We start from the raw sequence: 19,656 nt of genomic DNA on the forward strand, positions 1-19,656 counted from the left end.
GTTGGAAACATACATCTAAAGTGATCTAATTAACTAACCATTAAAAATACTACTAAATCATGTAGATAAATATACTTATATACATATACGTACATACACCTCAACATCCGTCAACTTAATTAGCAAATTGTACCTACGTAATGCATAAATTATATACAACAAATCAATACTACATACATATATTATCTGTATGTTACATAGTTGATATACAGTAAACGTACCTAACTAGCAGCGGTTAGAGAAACCCCAACAGAATACAAAAAAAAATTACAAGATGATCGATCGAAGAAGATTCTAAAAATCCGTTATTAGGGAGTCGAATAGTTTTTGGAGTAGAATTTTCTTGCATGTTAAATTATCTCGATATTTATTGGGCCATTTAATTTTAAGTACCGATTTTACCCTCGGGATGAACTAAGGTTGTGTTTTAATGATCAGGGACTTTTTCGTCATTTTATATTGTGATTTGTTTGTGACCCACTCACGTTGATTTCGTGTAGATTTCTTTCCGTATATAAGATCATAAATTGGTATCTCAGACTAGGGGCTTTTTCGTCTTTTTCAAATTGGTAGTTACACAAGCATCGATCCTTGTATAGATATCCAAACCCCCAAAATCGTGCTTAGTATATAAAAAGGAGGTGACACCAAAATTTTGTTATCATTCAAACACTACATACAATTGTGGGAGGGATATGTATAACAAAAATAATTGTGTACAAATCTTTATTTGTTACAAAACATTGAGTTTTATTGACGTAGTACAGCATGTGTCAAATTTATTTTTCACCTTTACATATTGATGCATCGAAAAAATATATATATGTACTTGGGATCATTGTGATGATTTGTTAGATATATTTTGATGAGATTATATTTAACATCAATTAATCATAAAGATTAATCTTTCCATAAGTATGCTTTTTAATGATATGATCTATATTGGCCGAAAGACGTATAGTAAAAGGCTGGAAAATTTTTGACCAAGATAACACTCTTGAGACGATAGTTTCCAAGTACTAAGTTTATGTTGGAGAATTTACTGAGCTCGGTTATGGCATGATGCGTGGATCGAGTTCTACAACAATAGGATTGGAGTGTAGTCCAAGTTTAAGTCAAATAGGATTGGTTAACGTTTTCTTTATTTGTGTTTATCTCTAATTATGTGTCTAGATAATTAATAGAAATCCTAGTTATAGTCTAATATGTCTTTATTAGTCTATATATACCGTGCTATGGGTAGGGATTAGAAACACACCGAGTTAGGGTTTAAGGATTATGTGTACACTGAAATTGGAGTTTTGGGTTAGATTTCTTCAATAAAAGTTTAGCGTGTTTTGGCTAATATCTTGTTTTTCGGTGATCATTGATTCGTGTCTTTAGTTTACTACCCTTCTCACCATGACACAAGTTTTAAAGTTGATGTTAATCTTCAAGAAAACAAGTTTTTAGGATGTGCCGTTATTTCAGAGGGTATTTGTGTGGGTGCCGTTGTAATCGAGGCGACACAGTGCCAAGCTCGAGCTCGGCTCAATTGTAAAGCTCGAAACTCAACTTGAGCTCGACCGAACCTTTATTTTCAAACTCGATCTTGAACTCACCTTACGAATCGACACTTTCAATTCGAGCTCTACTCGATTTTAAATCAAATTAGTATTATAAGCTCGACAATTTTAAGCTCGACTCGATTAAGCTCGGTTCGGTAGGACAGTTATAATGTAAAAGTGTTCATGGGTAAAATTGTAAATAAGCACAAGCTCGATTAAACTTGCGAGCTTTTCAAGTAGGTTATACTGAGTCTCAAGCTCGACTCGAAAATCTACTCGAGTGGCTCGAGCTTGAGCTCAGATCGACTTAGACCGAGTCGATTTCTGGTAGCTCGTCAATTGTCCCGTCTCGTTTACACCCCTAGGTGGAAGGTAGTAGTAAATCCATAAACGTTATTAGAAGCTGATGCTGCAACTATTCAATTGGGCTGCTACTTTCAAAGATAAGGATGGAGATGAAGATGATGATGACACATTATAGTTTATTGTTACCTTATTATATGACATCTATTTATGTTTATGTATTTTGTATTTCTTCATTGATCACATTATTTTTGTTAGCACAACATTTTGAAAGGTACAAACGATTTTGTTAGGTTAATTAGTCAATTTTCATAAACTGAAATTGTGTTTTTCATATATTTTCATTCTTAGAAGAAATTCATGGAAACGAAACATATACATTAATTAATTTAGAACCACTCGTTAATCGGACAGATCATGTGTTTTTCTGAAAACATATCTCTATATATAGTAAAACAAGATTGTTTCCTATTATTATTTTTAGAAAATTTTTGATGTGGCAAATCCATATTTCACCTTAAATTTTTATTTATTTAATTATGATGTCATATATATATAAAAAAGAGTTGTGATCGGAAGAAACCACAAAAAGTGGTGAAACCCAAGGGCTACATCTCAGCCCTTGGATCAAAAGCAATCCACGGCTATGATTAAAAAAAAAATAACACGGAGGGGTAAATAAGTAATTTTACACATTATCTTATTCCTTTGTTATTTCTTCCAAATCCAAACACACATACACACACAAAAACATACACAGGCCTTTCTCTCTTTCTCTTTCTCACCACCAGTACCAGCACCATAACCACCACCACCACTACCACCACCGTGTTCAGATCACCATCACGTTCTAATCAGAATAGTACAGCCATCGTCGTCATCATCTTTATCATTCATCATCAATTGATCTTGAAGATGTTAATAACATTGGAGGATCTATTGAATACGAATATATGACTTTTTGTTATGTAAATTTGAAATATTCAAATGTAATTAGATTACATGTGATTAGATCTATTCTAACATTTGAATTTGTTCAATTTTATTGGTTATTTAATTGACTTTGTTGTTTGGTATAATATTGCCTACAAAGTGTTTGATAAAATGTCTAAACCAAAGTTTCTTATATATGATTTAGTATCAAATCACATTTGATTGAATATTGCATACAAGGTGTTTGATGAAATGTCTAAACCAAAGTTTGATAATACCTTTAAAATTCCTTTATGTGCAGTATAAGTGTATATGTTTGTGTGATTTTATGTATTGAATCAAATATGATTATATAAGTTATTTGTTATTGTTTAGTTTATGTTCAGAATCATATTTGATTATGTATTGACATTTTATTGATTTCTGTTTTTGTAACTGTGTGTGTAAAATCATATTCGATTTTGTATATAGATTCTATAGATTTATGTTTTATAACTTTGTTTCTACAATCAAATTTGATTTTGTATTGAGGTTCTAGTTAACTGTGTTCTTATGCCTAGAATCAAAAATGATTTTACGCATACATTGTGAAAAACATATACAAAATTAACTATTCAAAATCAAAAATGATTTTACGCATACATTGGAGAAAACCTATACAAAATCATATATGATTTTTTATAACACATTGAGACAAAACCAAATGAGTTCCATACAAAGAAAACCATTTAAAATCAAAAATGATTTTACGCATAGAGTGTCAAAACCCTATACAAAATCATGTATGATTTTATTCATTCATCTAGATAAAAAAAAGTGAGTTCGATATCATTAAACATATTCAAAATCATATATGATTTTGTATATGCTTCCGTACAAATAAACTTATTCAAAATCAAAGTTGATTTTAAGTATCGAAAATCATATATGATTTTACGTATTTTGAGACAAGACAGATGAGTTCTATACAAATAAACCTATTTAAAATCAATTTTGATTTTATGCATATAGTGTGAAAAGCGTATACAATATCATATATGATTTTACACATACATTGTCAAGAAAATACTCGTATACAAAATCATATATGATTTTGTGTAGCACATTGAGTCAACCAAATGGCTTCCTTAAAAAGATATTTATTCAAAATCATTTTTGATTTTACTCATAAAGTCTGAAAACCTATTCAAAATCAACTATTCAAAATCAAAAATGATTTTACGCATACATTGGGGAAAAGCTATACAAAATCATATATGATTTTGTATAGCACATGGAGACAAAACAAAATGAGTTACATACCAAGAAACTCATTTAAAAATCAAAAATGATTTTAAGCATATAGTGTGAAATACCCATACGAAATCATATTTGATTTTATTTATACATCTAGACAAAAGAAATTAGTTCGGTATCATTAAACCTATTCAAAATCAAATTTGATTTTGTATAGGTTTTTGAAACCGTATGCGTAAAATCAATTTTGATTTTGTGTAGGTTGTTTGGTATGAGCTAAATTTGTTTTGTTTAAATGTATGCATAAAATCAAATTTGATTTTGTATAACTTTGACACCATATGCATAAAATTAAATTTGATATTGAATAGGTTTCTTGATATGGAGCTCATTTGTTTTGTCTAAATTCTCTATACATAATCAACTTTGATTCTATACATAAAGTTGTAAAAACTGAAATCCCAAAAAAATATCAACACATGATCAAATTTGATTGTAGGCATATAGTCACAAAATCAAAGTTACAAAATCAAAATATCAATACATATAATCAAATTTAATTCTAGACATGTAGTCACAAAATCAAATTAACTATAAACTCAATACAAAATCAAATTTGATTGTCCAAACAAAGTTACAAAATCAAAATCTCTAAAATCTCTATATATAATCAAATTCGATTCTAGACATAAAGTTGCAAAAATAGAAATCACTAAAATATCAACACATAATCAAATTTGATTATAGACATATAGTCACAAACACACAAGTAACTACAAACTCAATACATAATCAAATTTGATTGCACAAACAAAGTTACAAAACACAAATTTAACAAATTCATATTTTAGAATAGATATATGTACAATCAAGTATATGATTGACTGTACAATCAGTAAATACATATATAATCAAATTTGATTTAGTACATACATTTGGTTTAGACATTTCATCAAATACTTTGTGGGCAAAACTCATATAAAAATTTTAAACAACAACAACCAAATATACAACTTCTTATCATATAAAAAACAAAAAAGCTAAAACCTACAGGAGGGGGACAAATGTATATGGTACGCTTAGGGGTTTATGGTTTGAAGTGGGCTAACCCTACAACTTCAAACCCTAAACCCTAAGCTACAATATGAAAACCCTATAAAATATAACCCTAAATGCTAAACCCTTAAAGGCTAAAGCCTACAGGAGGCGAACAGATGTATACGATACGCTTAAGGGTTTATGGTTTGAAGTGGTAACGGCTAACCCTACAACACTTCAAACCCTAAACCCTAAGCTACAATATAAAAACCCGAGAAAAATCTAAACCCTAATTGCTAAACCCTAAAATGTTAAAGCCTACAGGAGGGGGACGGGTGCATACGGTACGCTTAAGGGTTTATGGTTTGAAGTCGTAGGGTTAGCCTAACGGCTTATTTAGTTTAGTATTTAAATCAAAAATGATTTTGTATATATTTTCTTAATAAAAGATTGGGCTTATTTATTTTGGGCTTTTAGCACAACCATTATGTATTTTCTTAATTAGGTCAACTGTTGAGGATATATACTCAACACTACCACCGCACTTTAATTTTAAGAGACTGTAAAAATAAAAAAGAAACAAAAAATACAAAAAGTAAAACATAGATTTAAAATGAGTTACATACAAAGAAACTCATATAAAATAAAAAATGATTTAAAGCATGAACTGTGATATTCAAAATCAAAAATGATTTTACGTATGCATTGGGGGAAACATATACAAAATCATATATGATTTTATTTATAAATATAGACAAAAAAAAAAATGAGTTCGATATCATTAATCCTATTCAAAATCATATATGATTTTAGTCAGAATTAGTCAACCAAGTATACCAAATCATATATGATTTTGTGTAGGACATTTAGGTAACTTCCATCTTATTCATAAAAAACAATACGAAATCAAAAATGATTTTATACATCATTTAGGAAACCTATGCAAAATCAAAAATGATTTTACACATACATTAGAGGAAAACTTTAGAAACTCATTTATGATTTTGTATATTACATCGAGTCAAAACCAAAATAAGTTGCATAAAAATATAACCGTTTGAAATCATATATGATTTTAAACATAGTGTGAATTATCCATACAAAATCATTTTTGATTTTATTCATACTTATACAAAATCATTTTTGAATTATCCATAAGAATGATTATACGTATGCATTGGGGAAAACATATACAAAATCATATATGATTTTATTTTAGTTAAAGCAAATGGCTTCCTTAAACAAATCATATATAAAATCAAAAATGATTTTTAGCATACACTTTCATATTCGAAATTTGATTTAGTACATACACTTTGGCTTAGACATTTCATCAAACACTTTGTGGGCAAAACTCATTATAAAAATTTTAAACAACAACAACCAATAATACAACTTCTTATCATATGAAAAAACAAAATAAGAGAAAAAGACTACAAATCATGGATAAAAATGGTTTGTTTGTCCATTTTTTATATTAAAAACATAAACTACATAAAATATCACTCTAATAATATCTAAAACATCATCTTTTATATGTTGTTGTTGCTAGTGGTTTGAGATAAAGATCCAGATTTTAGTGGTGGTGGTGGTGACGGTGACGGCGGTCGGATATGTTGGTGGTGGTGGTGGTTACTGTCCAAGGAGTAGAAGAGGGAGAGAGAGTGTGTGTTTGTGTGTATGTGTGTGTTTTGATCAGGAGAAAAAGAAAAGAAGATAAATGAATGATATAGTCTTATTTTTTTTAGTGTAAATTACGAATATACCCCTCCGTGTTTTATTTTTAATTAGGGTTAAATGTTAATCTCCACTATTGATGGGAATGATCCAAGGGCTAAGATTAAGCCCTTGAGATCTATGAAAAATTAAGGATGTAAATGAACAAAGCTTATATAAATAAAATAGAAATAGCTCTTTACATGTTTAATAAAAGCATTAATCATTTATTTAAAGGAAAAAACATCTCTCTTATATAATATTACAAACAAAATGTCTTTTTTTATTTACTTAATGCGGTAGTCTATTTACTTAATGCGGTAGTCATTTCTATTTTAAAATTTTTTTATTGTGTTAGTTGATTTATTAACTATATAATTATTGTGTTAGTTAAATTACTATATTTATATTAAGTTATAATGTTTTAATAACAAATATTTTATATATTTTTAATATATTTTATAATTTTAAATTTTAATTAACAAGCTCGGGTTAATTAACTAGTTTAACTATAGAATTGAAAACCAATCGTACTTTTTCTAATTGAAAACCAATTAGAAAGAAAATACAGTATGTTTTACAAGACCATGACTTAGGCCATCGTACTTTTACAAACTTCCAACCTAAAAGGCCCTCATACTTGGGCCATAAAATTCACGAACACACTTTTTTGTTTTCTTTTCCGAACGGCATAATGATTACAGATTTCATATGTAGATCTTTTCTTGAAAAGCACAACAATACCCAATCAGTAAAAATTCTAATCACATTCTCTGGTAAACAAACCTCACATGCATCAAGTTTAAGACACCTAGGATCAAAAGAAAATCGAACTTGAATAAAATAAATCATCAAGACATGATCAATAATTTAAAGGTTTTAAAGCCATAAAACATAGACAATCTACATAATCAACTATTTCGACAATATATTGAGATCAGTAGTCCTTATATATTGTACACATCAAGAACCTAAAACCAAGGTTGAGACGACTTTACTGAGGTTGGATTATTCAGGAGCACAAACTTCAGTTTAATACCTTTAAAAGTTCTCCAGATGAGACGTGTATCAAGCATCATTGTTGCAAGCTGATCAACACATCAATAATTAGTGTCAGGTTTACTTAATCTAGTCGCCATTCATCAATACTTAGGAAAAAAACTTTAAAGTAAAAGAAACCAGGCACTGTATATTATCAATTACAATCTGTAATTCAAACACATAAGAAGTGGATACATTCATTAAAACTAAACAAAAAAAAGTTCTAGCAGTTTATTCGAGCTTGTGGTTTAAAAACAATTGATAATCTGCTTCACTAAAGCATATCATATAAAGCCAAGATAATCTGCTTCAGCAACTCCTTGACAACATAAACATCTAAGCAACACCAAGTACTCAAGTAGGTCCTATGGAATGGATCGTAGGAATTCTAGATGATTTTATGCTTCAAACTTGTCAACAATCATCACAAATCGTCATTGCAAGCTGATTAAACAAGGATACAATTGATAAATGGATGATCAGTTCATGCCATAATATTATAATTAAATGAAAAATGGATATAAATCTTGGATAAATAACCACAGAACAGAGCCAAAACCAACAAAATTCAACACGACAAACTATGTATTTATACCATTGACTTGTAGCTCATTTCAAAAGTTCATATCTCATCCTTAACCAAGATATATAGTATATGAACCTAAATGTTCCCTATTCATAATAAGCTTCACAACATAGACAAATCCAAGTCATTACATCTTTTATTCTCGATCTTCATCTAGTCTTGTCAACACCTACGAATGAAGCACGTACCACTTTATTAAAGAAAGGCATAAGAAGAATAAAGAGAAAAACTGAACTTGTATTAGGAAGACACAGATATTTTACGACGGTGTAGAATGGGTTAATGATAAGAAACATCTACACTAGTAGAAGAAATGCCAAGAAGAGAGATTTCGGGAATCAAAGAAAAGAATACGAAAATAAAAATGTTGTTTCCTGGAGTATATTAGAGCCTAGAATTTTCATTAACTAGAGTACAGAGTACTATCCAAAAAAAGACCAACTTACCTGAAACTAGTGAAGGAAAGAAAATCAAGGAGAGACCTACGACGCTTCGTTAGATACCTAATCAATAGAAAGAAACTCAATTAGAAAACGACTTTGAAGAAGCTAATGGATTGGTAGCTCTAAATGGACACAAATCCAATGCCATGGAGGTCAAAGAGAAGGATGATTAAAAAAAAAAAAAACCAAGAACTAGAACTTCGCATTGCTAAGAATACACAAAAGTAGATAAAAAGAGTATTTACAATTGATTTGTACACATTACAACTTTCAGAAAATGGCTCTAGAAAATATATACCAGAGACGCATGCTAAAAAACAATTGATTTGTACACATTACAACTTTCAGAAAGTAACAAGCCCAGTCGACCGTGTTGATGGCAAAAACAGGACCCGAAAAATATATAGAAGTATAGCGGTACATGTACTAGTATATAAGCAAGGATTTGGAGGTCCATGATAACTAAAATAACATATCTTATATTATCTAACCATCTAATTATCGATATCACTATGATTCCATCTAAAACAAAGGATACTAGAATTCAATTAACAACCAGGCAGCCTTCATATCACCATATGAACACAAATGTTTACCAAGTTTCATTCATAAATTACAGTTCTACGTACTTACCTTCAGTGTAAAAGAAAAAATGTCTATAACTACTACAGCCACAGAAAAAAATGCATACAAAGGATTTTAACGTCACGCAAATAAAAATACAGATATGAAATTCAGAATAAACTGGATATCACAAATGGAAACAGGAAGTGAATTATTACCTTCAGGGAGCCAACCGTAACCATTTTGAGAAAGAGTAAGCATTGATGTCATCAAAGCTGAAGACGTAACGGTGTGAAAGGGTTGCAGTGACTCCAAACAAGCACTCATTTCCACCGGACATCTGCATCACAACAACAATCCTAATTACAATCCTGAATTATCCGCATACATAAATATATGAGAAATGCAGTTAAATGTGTATCTATAAAGTAAAGTAAAGTAACTCCCAATGCCGTCTTCCACGGGTTTTGGGTCCCAATACCGTCTTCGACGGTGTATGGGGAGGTTGATATGTAGACAGCCTTACCTCTACCAAAGGTAGAGGCTGCTTCCAGGTTCTACCATAGGTAGAAAAGGACCTCCAGCCATGCTGGGCATGAGGATCGAACCCATGACCTCTGTTTCCAGAGGCATGAGCTCCAACTACTGATCCAACCCAGTTGGTTATTAAATGTGTATCTATAATGTTATCAATTCATTCTTAAAAACAATCTACGCATACACTGTTCTCAATTCCCAATTAGTACTTTCTATAACACACTTTACATATTAATTCCGAATGCAAAAATAATAATGATTATTAATTTTCAATGAAAACTGAATAAAGATGAAAACTTGAGTAAAAAGGATTTAAACCCAGATCAAAAGTTTGTATATATATATATATATATGTAATATACCGTAAAAAGCGGTGAGATAAAGAATTCCGATGAGGGGTGGAAAAGGGAGAGCGAGGAGCAGATTTCGATTGAGACGCCACCCTCGCCGCCGCGTTCCGGATGGAGGTTGATCGGAAAATAGATCGACCTGCCGTCGCCATTTCAATGTGTGTTTGTTGATGAGGAGATGGTGTGATGTGTTTGATCACTTTTTTTGATAAAGGGTTTTGACAATTTGACCAAAATAATCAAAAACCCTGTTTTCCCGTTACAACTACTCAACTCATATTTATATTTGAAAATAATCCCTACACAACACAATTTTACCATACACAATAATATATGTATTAAAAGGTTGTACAGTACAACTGTATGATGCATATATTGTTGTGTATGACAAAATGTGTTGTGTAGGGATCACCTCCCATTTTTAGATCACATAAATTTCTCTCAAAGTCTACAATAATCCACTATAAATACATAAAGTGTAACTCGATCCTCGGTAGAATATTCCAAGTTCATAGACTTTACCAATTAGCAACCAACTCCATCAGTTTGGTTTAATTAATATACGAGTAATATTCTGTCCCATTAGAAGTGTTTAGTTTTGAATTTTCAAACTTTTTCTTCAACAACTTAATCCTTAAATATTTTTGTTTGTTGTATAATATTTGATACACTAAATAAACAATAGTCATGCCGATATTGTATGAGAGTTCGGGCATATGGTGCTTTTCGGGTCTATTCGATCCGTTGAGTTATGGGTCTTCAATGATATTTGTGTCCTACATTGTTTTTGGTTACGCTTAGGTTGCTTTTCAACTATCTTTTGTCGAAAGCGGGAGGCTCCCCCTTTATTAAGCACTAGATGGATGTGCGCGTATTGCCGCAAGAAAATTTACAGTGTTTGAGATGTCGAGATGGTGATAATTTATGACGTTATACTCGTTTCAGCAAACTCATTTATCGTGACACTCTTTTCTTGCTAACCGTTATATACAACATGATTTATGATTAAGATGTTTGAGTATATGGGCGTTTCCGTTGATAAGAATATGTTGGGGTGATTTTGGTATACAAGTATTGCATGAAAAATTGTAAGTGATTGTTGAGGGATGAGATTCTACTATCTTTTGTTGGAAAAGGGGAGAAACTATCTCTTTATTAAATATTATACCATTATAGATTATAAGTTATAAATAAATATAAATATATACATATACTTAGGTCTGACGTGAATCTGAAAACATTTTCTTTATCATGGGTTGGGTATTTGGATAGAGATAAGGTTGTCCACACCTCTTCACTTTCATATTCTGCTTATGTCGGGATTAGGTATTGTTTCTATGTTAACAGATACTTTAACATATTTATTAATGAGGTTTGCTAAATACAATTCTAAGGGCTGTGTTTAAGGTGCATAAGCTGTTTATACATTTACCATGAAAATCAAAGGACGGGCTTTTAATATGGAAGGTACAAGTCTTTTTATGTATGTTAAATACTGTATTTAGCATTTCCCTTTATTAATTTAGAGATTGAATTACAATATCAGCTCTGTAATGCACTAATGCTTACTTAAATCAATTGCCGTCCAAAAGTCCGTACTAAATTAATCGCTGTTTACAAAGTATCTAAAGCCCATTAGGGAAATGTTAAGCGTGAAATGAAAACTCTATAGGATCTAGCCCACTCTTTAATGGCCCAATTATCCCATTGTACAATTAGACCCATTTCATATGATCATGTTTCAGTTTCAACTTTTTATTACTTTTTCAAAAAGATTAAATCTTATCACGAGAGTGACGAGACTAATCTAGTAGTCTTCTCTTATCCATAATCCCCTTACTTTTTGCTTTTCTTTGGTAAAACGAGTCGTAGTCTTGTTCCTATTGAGAATTATAAATTTACCTATATACTAAAATCCAACTCCTTTTTTACAAGTCCAACTCCTTTTTTACAAGTCTCTAATGCATATTGTACAACCATGCAAATCTTTTTACATGTACTAACTTTATTGTAGCTTATACAACTTTACAAAAAAAAAATCCTCTCCTCCCCATCATCAACTCCTTCTCCTGCTTTAGATCTCCCATGTACAACTTCAAAAAAAAGCTTTTATGTTACAACACTTATGGCTACATGTACAACTTCTAAATGTCTAAATCATAAACATACATATATACACACAAATTTCAGTAACCACCACCGCCGGCAGCCGTCACCCTAAATCTTCATCAACCGCTGCGGGGAACAACCACAACCGGTGACAGCGACATAGTCAGCACTCTCGGTTGATTACTGTTCAGTACTTCTTCTCAAGCAATTGGTACATGTTTTATAGTTCTATCATAATTAATAGTCATTGAAATAATATAATTTTATCTCAGGTATAACGTTGAAAAACTTTATCTCTGAAACAGAAAGAAGAAGAAGAAACTGGTGGTGGTCTCTTGCAGCAGCGGTGTTGCCAGTGGTTGTCGCCGGCAACGTTGGGTGGTATCAGCTTCCAATCCCATTGAAAGAGTCTTCATGTTAGTCTTGAGCCAATTAATCACAACGTTGTCTTTGGTTTGAAAGTGAACAAATAGACTATGTGTCTGTGTGGGAATAATGAGAGAAGAACTCAGGAGATACATTAGCTTTTGAATAAAAAAAAACTCCACCGTTTGATTTTCACATAAAGGTTGACCCACAAATTTATAAAAAACCATTTGGTGGTTTTGGAATATGGACTGTATTTTTTTAACGATTAAAGTAAATATTCTAACATACTTAGTTTAGTATATACACATTTATTATACATTTGGACTGGGCTTTCCTTTTATATATTGGACTGATTTAATTGCAATGGACTAAGGTAGGAGGGAGTGGGAGTCGGGTAAGGGGTCGAGTACGTGAAACCCGATCGGCTACACCATCCCCACCTATCGGGTAAGAATCGGCTAACCATGATCGGGTATGAAATCGGGCTAACTAACCGAGCTTGGGTTCAAAATTGTAACGTTAGAATTCGTGGGTCCCCCCCCCCCCCCCCAACGGCTTGTTTGACCAGGTTTAAAAAAAAAAGTTTTTTTTTTCCGTCCTGAAACTACTTCTTCTATATATATATATATATATATATATAAACACCTATATGCATATTATTGTTCTTCACCATTTCTACTTCTTCGCCACCATGGAACCACCAAGAGGTAACAAACGAAACCCACCACTGAATCGTCATCAACCACCACCTCCACCGAATTGGCAACCACCACCCAATCGGTACTATACACCACCACCACCATCCACCCACTACTCCCAGACACACCAACAACAATACTATATGCCACAACCTGCTAGTCCAGCCTACGACCACAACATGGGTCCACCGCCAATGGTCGAACCACACCACATTGAACTTGCACAATCGAGTGACTTTGGTGCTTTTGATGATCTCGCCACTGACGATGTTGTACCTGAAACTCCAAATCCAACTCCATCCGCAACTCCAATCGGTTTGAATATACATATATATATATATATACGTATTATATATATATACATTCACACTGTTTTGTAGAAGAAGAAGACGACGATGACGAGGTTGAAGAATGTGATGCTCGTGGGAAGAAAAAGTTTGCCGGGAGAAAGCCGCGTGAACTATGGATGGAAGAACAAGAGGTGGCGTTGGCTCAAGCATGGATTCAAATATCGGAGTGTAAGAAATTTGGGAACAAACAAAAGGCGGAAGGGTTTTGGAAGCGAGTTCTTCAACACTATGCTAGTACCTTGGGTTCGACTAATCGAACCTTTCATAGCTTGACTACCAAGTGGAAGGTGATGAATGCGGATATGGGTAAATTCAACGGGTTGTGGATTCAAGCGGTAAAAATATGAACCATTGTTTATGTTCTATATCGTCTTTCCGTTTTGTGTATGTTTGGTTTATGCGAGTTTGTACCAAAATTCTATATAAAAGTTCAAGCAATGTTTCTGTTTTCGTAAACATATATGCAAGTTATATATATATATATTATGTTTTGGTATATATATATGCGACTTATATATATACTTTTGGTATATATGCGTCTATATATATATAGTTTTGGTATATATGAACCATAGTTTATGTTTCCGTTTTGTGTTTATGTAGTTTCGTGCAAAGGGGAGTGGATGCAATGACTTGGATATTACGATGACCGCTTTGTCCGATTACTATACCAAAACGGACAAGCATTTTAGTCATTTACCGGCGTGGAATGTGGTGAAAGATCATGACAATTGGAAGCACCAAGAATGTTTCTCTAATATTGTAGGAATGGGAATCTCGACGTCTAGCGGATCTTCAAAGAGAAAGTCATCGGATTTTGAAGAGGCAAGCAGCGACAATGTACTACCCGACATGAATGAAGACCCCTGCCCTCCCCTACCACCAAAAAAGATGAAAAAGAAGCAAGTTGCATCGTCCTCTAGCTCGGCGACAAGTGTGGCCGATGAACTCACGAACTACGCACAAAGGAGGACCCTGTATATGGAGATTAAGGAGGAGAAAGACGATTTGGCGAAGCGTTTGATGGCTACACAACTCGAGGGGGAGATGTTCAAGAACCGCCAATGTGAATGGAAGGTGTTTAAGGAGCTGCATGATAACATTGTCGATCCCGTTTTGTTGGAATGCATTCTGTAGGAAAAACGCGCCCTCGGTGGTCATGTAATTTTTAATTTTTATTTGAAGTATTATGTGTTGAACTATTTATTTTTTAGACAATTGTGGTTTGTACGTTTTTTTAAAAAAAAATATGAATGTAATGTGTGTTGTGTGTTTTTATTTGTTTAATGTTTTAGTATTTATATTTATATAGTTTAATTATATGTAATAAAAAAATGAAAACGAAAATAGAATTGGGTAGGATTGGGTATGTATTGCTAGTGATTGGGTAAGAATTGGGTAGTGATGAGTTGAAATGTTTTGATTGGTATATAAATTGGGTAAGATTGGGTATGAAAATGGTACTCCTTCCTACCTAATAGAGTGAGTTACTGATAAACGCAAATTGATGGATCGCAATGGACTAGACCCACACAAATTTATATACACGTACACACTTACAGAATTGGGACGTGAGTGACTCAAAGTATTTGATTGATTGTCTTGAAATTATAAATCATGTGTTAATATAAATGATATTATACGATAGGGAAGTGAATACTGGTATGTTATCTTGGGTAAAAAAATCTATCGCATACTAATTTTAATACAACGAAATACCTCGCAAGCAAATGACAAAGCTTTTCGACACTCTTACCTCGCAGGCCAATGACAAAGTTTTTGGACAACAACACTTTTAGACGACAACTGATCAGAGCAACTAACCTGTCTTTTTGTTGTAATATAACTTTAACAATATTCTGATCAGCGTTATGCTATCTGTCAAAAAATTACAAACCCGTAGCAACGCGCGGGTCATTTTCCTAGTATATATACTAAATTGTAATGTCAGCTGGTGAGGGGGTGGTATTGTAGCTAAAAGTACACCCCCTCATGCATGAGGTACAAGTAACAATAGCACAACCAAGATAACTAACGGATTTAACGACCGTTACATTAGATTTAACAACCGTTAATAACTAATGGTATTTAGAAAATATTATTTGACGGAGTCTCTTTTCAACTTTAAATATTTTCATATTTACCACTAACGTTTTGCTTTAATTACTTTTTGCCACATAACTTTTGGTTTTTAAGCTTTTCCTATCAAAGGTTTTTTTTTTCTTTATATTTTTACCGCGTAACTTTTATTTTCTAAACTATGATGAGGTACAAGTTGCTACTGTACAACCAAGAAAATTAACGACCTTAATGACCGTCAAGTGTTGCTTGGATAACTAATGGTTGTTACAAAAGGGTATTTAACGCAGCTTATTTTCAAGTGTTTCAAGTTTAAGTTTCTTAAGTTTTCTAATTTTTCTCATATAACTTTGTGTTTATTAAGTCCTTTACCACATAACTTTTAGTTTTTAAATTTTGTTACCAAGATTTAATTTTCTTTACTTTTAACCACAACTTTTGTTCTCTTAACTTTTGTCACGCAAATTTAGTTTTCGGCTTAATGTTTTTAACTTTTGTCACTGGAGTTTTGTTTTTTACCCAGGGCAACGCCCGGATAAAAATACTAGTTATAATCTATTTAAAATCTTTTCGCGTGAATAATAAATGTAGTTGGCTGGCTGCTGGCTCAGCAATCTGTCTTTTGTCTTGGGGTTTGTTTTTTTTTTCAATTTTAATGTTTAAGCTAACGTATTGTGTACATGTTATCTTAACTTCTTGGGTTTTTTATTTTTCATTTTATTTAGGGTGGCAATATTTTTGTCTTTACATTTTAACCATTAAATCTTATTAAGGCTTTTTTATTTTTATCATTAAAGTTTTATATTTAACGATACGATATAACTTTAGTCTATTTTGCTTTTCACAATCAAAATTTTTAGCTTTTTATTTTTATCTTCCAAGAACATTGCAAGTCTATATTTCGTCATCAAAGTTTTATGTTTTAAAATTAACGGTGTATTGTTTAACGATATGTTTTTTTGTCTAATGGTAACTTGGCATTTTAGAATTAATTAATCGCATTCAAGTCTATGGTTCGGCTGTTATCACCAGCCAATGACCGGGTATAACACTAGTTCAATGCAACAATTTTCTAACGAGATTAAAACGATAGTGAAATAGAATCAATAATAAAGAAATTCAGCTCATTCTTAATCTAAACTATCAATTAGATAGATTGACGCCATCACATTCTAACGCTTATTATACGCGGAGTATATTATGATGACATTTCTTTTTATCTTCAGTTGATTTTTTATTGTCATATTTTGATCTTGTCATCATGTCACCTATAAATAAACTAATGTTGCAAAATATATGTATAAATAAGTAAATATCTGATCTTTGGAGATATTTTCCAGAACGTCACCATCCAACTTTCTGAAGTAAGAAAAAAGAAATGTTATACTTCGTAATAAGACATGTGACTTGTGACCAAAAAATATATAATTCCTTGTACTAATGAAATAAAGATTAAGAACTTATAAATTATCCATTATAGATTTATAGTTAATCACCTGAGAGTTTATGCAAATATGTAAACGTCATAAAAAAAAGGTGATATTTAATAAATGGTTACATATTAGTAATTGTTGTGATTTAAGCTAAAGTCACTCAAGTGTAGAGAACTTCTGTAAAATCTGTATTAAATGGTTACGTTTTAGTAATTGGGGTGTTTTATAAACCTAATATCACTCTAGTGTAAAGAACTTGTGTAAAATTTGTATCATTGTATGGTAAACAGCAAATTTTCTAAAATGTTCATTACGGTGGGGGAGAGAGCTTGTCCACTCCTCCCCTCCTCTCCCCGATTTTTCTTCTCCTCCTCTCCCCTCTCCTTTTGCTAGGAGCACATCGTCACCCCTCCCCACCCTTTTCTATTTAATTTCATTTCTATTTATTTTTAAAACTAAAACATTTTATTTAATAATTTAAAACTACTACAATATTAAAAATAAAACAACAAATCCAAACATCAAACTACAATATTAAAACGAAACGACAACACAATACATAAATAAACTAGCGATTGATGCCCGGGATGAATGTGCGATGAATATGGTCAATGAAATCTATCTTAAGATCTTTGTGAACGTTTGAGTCATATATCTCAAAAAGTCGTTCATCCGATGGCTGTGACGCAATTGGGGGATCTGGAATGTAATCAGGACTTATAGCGTGGTCCTCGTCTTTTAAAATCATGTTGTGAAGAATACAACACGCATACATGATCTTACGGATGGGGGTTTCTTCCATTTGTCGTGTCGGTTCTCTATGTATTTTCCTTTTTTTATATAATACCAAAAGCTTGCTCCACGTCCTTCCTTGCAGCCTCCTGTGCCTTAGCATATCGAATCCTTTTCTCATCGGTTGGATGGGAAATCGTTTTCACAAACATCGCATATCTTGGGTAGATCCCATCCACGAGATAATACGGGTACCGATATTCGGTTCCATTTACAGTGAAAGGAACCAACGGTGCTGTGCCATCTTCAAAAGGGTTGAACAAAGGAGATTGGTTCAACACATTAATGTCGTTGTTTGAACCGGCAACACCAAAGTATGCGTGCCAAATCCAACAATCCTGTGATGCAACTGCTTCAAGCGATATTGTTGGCCCGTGATGGTCACCTCGCGTGTACTGGCCACGCCAAGCTACTGGAGAATTATCCCAAGCCTAGTGTGTACAATCAAGACTCCCTATAAACACATTTATTAAACCGAAAATATTAGCTAAACTACGTAATATATATATATATACATATATACATTAAGTAAATATATATATATATATTAAGTAAAGATATACCTAACATGCCGGGGAAACCATGATAAGACGCATGGTGATCAAGAATGCATTGCGTATCAGTACGCGTTGGCCTACGCAAGTATTCATGCCGATATAACTTATTGACTCCATCACAAAAAGCATTAAGGGTGTCTCGTGACGATCTTTCCGACATATTTAGGTAATCATCTAAGCCGAAAACCCCCATTTACCACGCGCGTCGATCTTCCTTTGAAAAAAACTAAAATTGTTTTCCAAATCTGAAGCTATCTTCACAAACAACCGTCTACTCATACGAAACTGTTGTCTAAAAAAAGTCCCATTAAATTTCGGTTCCTCGACAAAGTAATCTCGAAAAAGACGGTCGTGAGACTCACCACGATCGTCGCGTCTTGTATACGTTCTTGAAGAGGAGGCAGTATCACGGACACCTTGTTGAATCGCATAGTGCGCCATTGTGAATAGATTAATATACCGTTCCGTCTCGTTGGATGAACTCAAGTCCGATTGGAAATTTGGGGGTGTTGGGCCGTGATTGTCAAGAAATAAAGGATTGTTGAAGAAAGGGTTCATGATTCCAAAAATATAGATATATATGTGTGTTATTTGTGTGTGTTAACTGTGTGTGTGAATTTTGTGTTCAAAGAAGAAAAAAAAAAGAAACAAATCGGTGAAAAAGAGAGGGAGAAGAAAGAAAGAAAGAAGAGAGAAAGAAGAAGGAAGGAAGGAGAGAGACGTTACTTTGTGGGCCCCCTCTTCTTTTTTTTTTCTAACGGTCAAAACAGCGGCACGAGAACCGGCACCACAGTGCCCAGACGCGTCCCCTCCCCACCGGTACCGGGGGGTCGGAGCGGTATGCACACCGGTACCGGCTCCCTCACCTCTCGACTCCGTGCACCCTTATATATGTAGATTTTATTCAAACACACATTATTTTAAATAACGACGTGAATATGAAATAGCTAAGTAACAACATCATTTGTACAATAA

General features: G+C 32.8%; 3 protein-coding genes across 6 annotated transcripts; 1 reads left to right on the forward strand and 2 right to left on the reverse strand.

Moving 5' to 3' along the window:
• Window positions 1-7,590: 7,590 nt before the first annotated feature.
• On the reverse strand, window positions 7,591-10,530 carry LOC122605151 (protein NUCLEAR FUSION DEFECTIVE 6, mitochondrial-like). Of its 4 annotated transcripts, none has more exons than XR_006324559.1 (4): window positions 10,307-10,530; window positions 9,626-9,747; window positions 8,410-8,569; window positions 7,936-8,258 (listed from the first exon to the last, which is right to left on the reverse strand). XR_006324559.1 is itself a non-coding variant. In XM_043778037.1 (4 exons), the coding sequence occupies exons 1-3, from the start codon at window positions 10,444-10,446 to the stop codon at window positions 8,550-8,552; spliced, it is 282 nt and encodes a 93-aa protein (XP_043633972.1). In that variant the 5' UTR covers window positions 10,447-10,530; the 3' UTR covers window positions 7,936-8,258; window positions 8,532-8,549. The 4 variants fall into 4 exon arrangements, 3 of the variants coding, with proteins under 3 accessions (XP_043633971.1, XP_043633972.1, XP_043633970.1); XM_043778037.1 differs by having other exon boundaries at window positions 8,532-8,569; XM_043778036.1 differs by lacking the exons at window positions 7,936-8,258; window positions 8,410-8,569 and adding an exon at window positions 7,591-7,861.
• Window positions 10,531-13,463: 2,933 nt separating this feature from the next.
• On the forward strand, window positions 13,464-14,964 carry LOC122604495 (F-box only protein 11-like). Its single transcript, XM_043777384.1, has 3 exons — window positions 13,464-13,785; window positions 13,851-14,155; window positions 14,424-14,964. The coding sequence occupies exons 1-3, from the start codon at window positions 13,464-13,466 to the stop codon at window positions 14,955-14,957; spliced, it is 1,161 nt and encodes a 386-aa protein (XP_043633319.1). The 3' UTR covers window positions 14,958-14,964.
• Window positions 14,965-18,168: 3,204 nt separating this feature from the next.
• Window positions 18,169-18,841, reverse strand: LOC122604496. The gene is made up of 2 exons (XM_043777385.1): window positions 18,688-18,841; window positions 18,169-18,536 (listed from the first exon to the last, which is right to left on the reverse strand). The coding sequence occupies exons 1-2, from the start codon at window positions 18,839-18,841 to the stop codon at window positions 18,169-18,171; spliced, it is 522 nt and encodes a 173-aa protein (XP_043633320.1).
• Window positions 18,842-19,656: the final 815 nt, after the last annotated feature.

This window comes from Erigeron canadensis, chromosome 6, assembly GCF_010389155.1.
Source record: "Erigeron canadensis isolate Cc75 chromosome 6, C_canadensis_v1, whole genome shotgun sequence".
Taxonomy (NCBI): Eukaryota; Viridiplantae; Streptophyta; class Magnoliopsida; order Asterales; family Asteraceae; genus Erigeron; species Erigeron canadensis.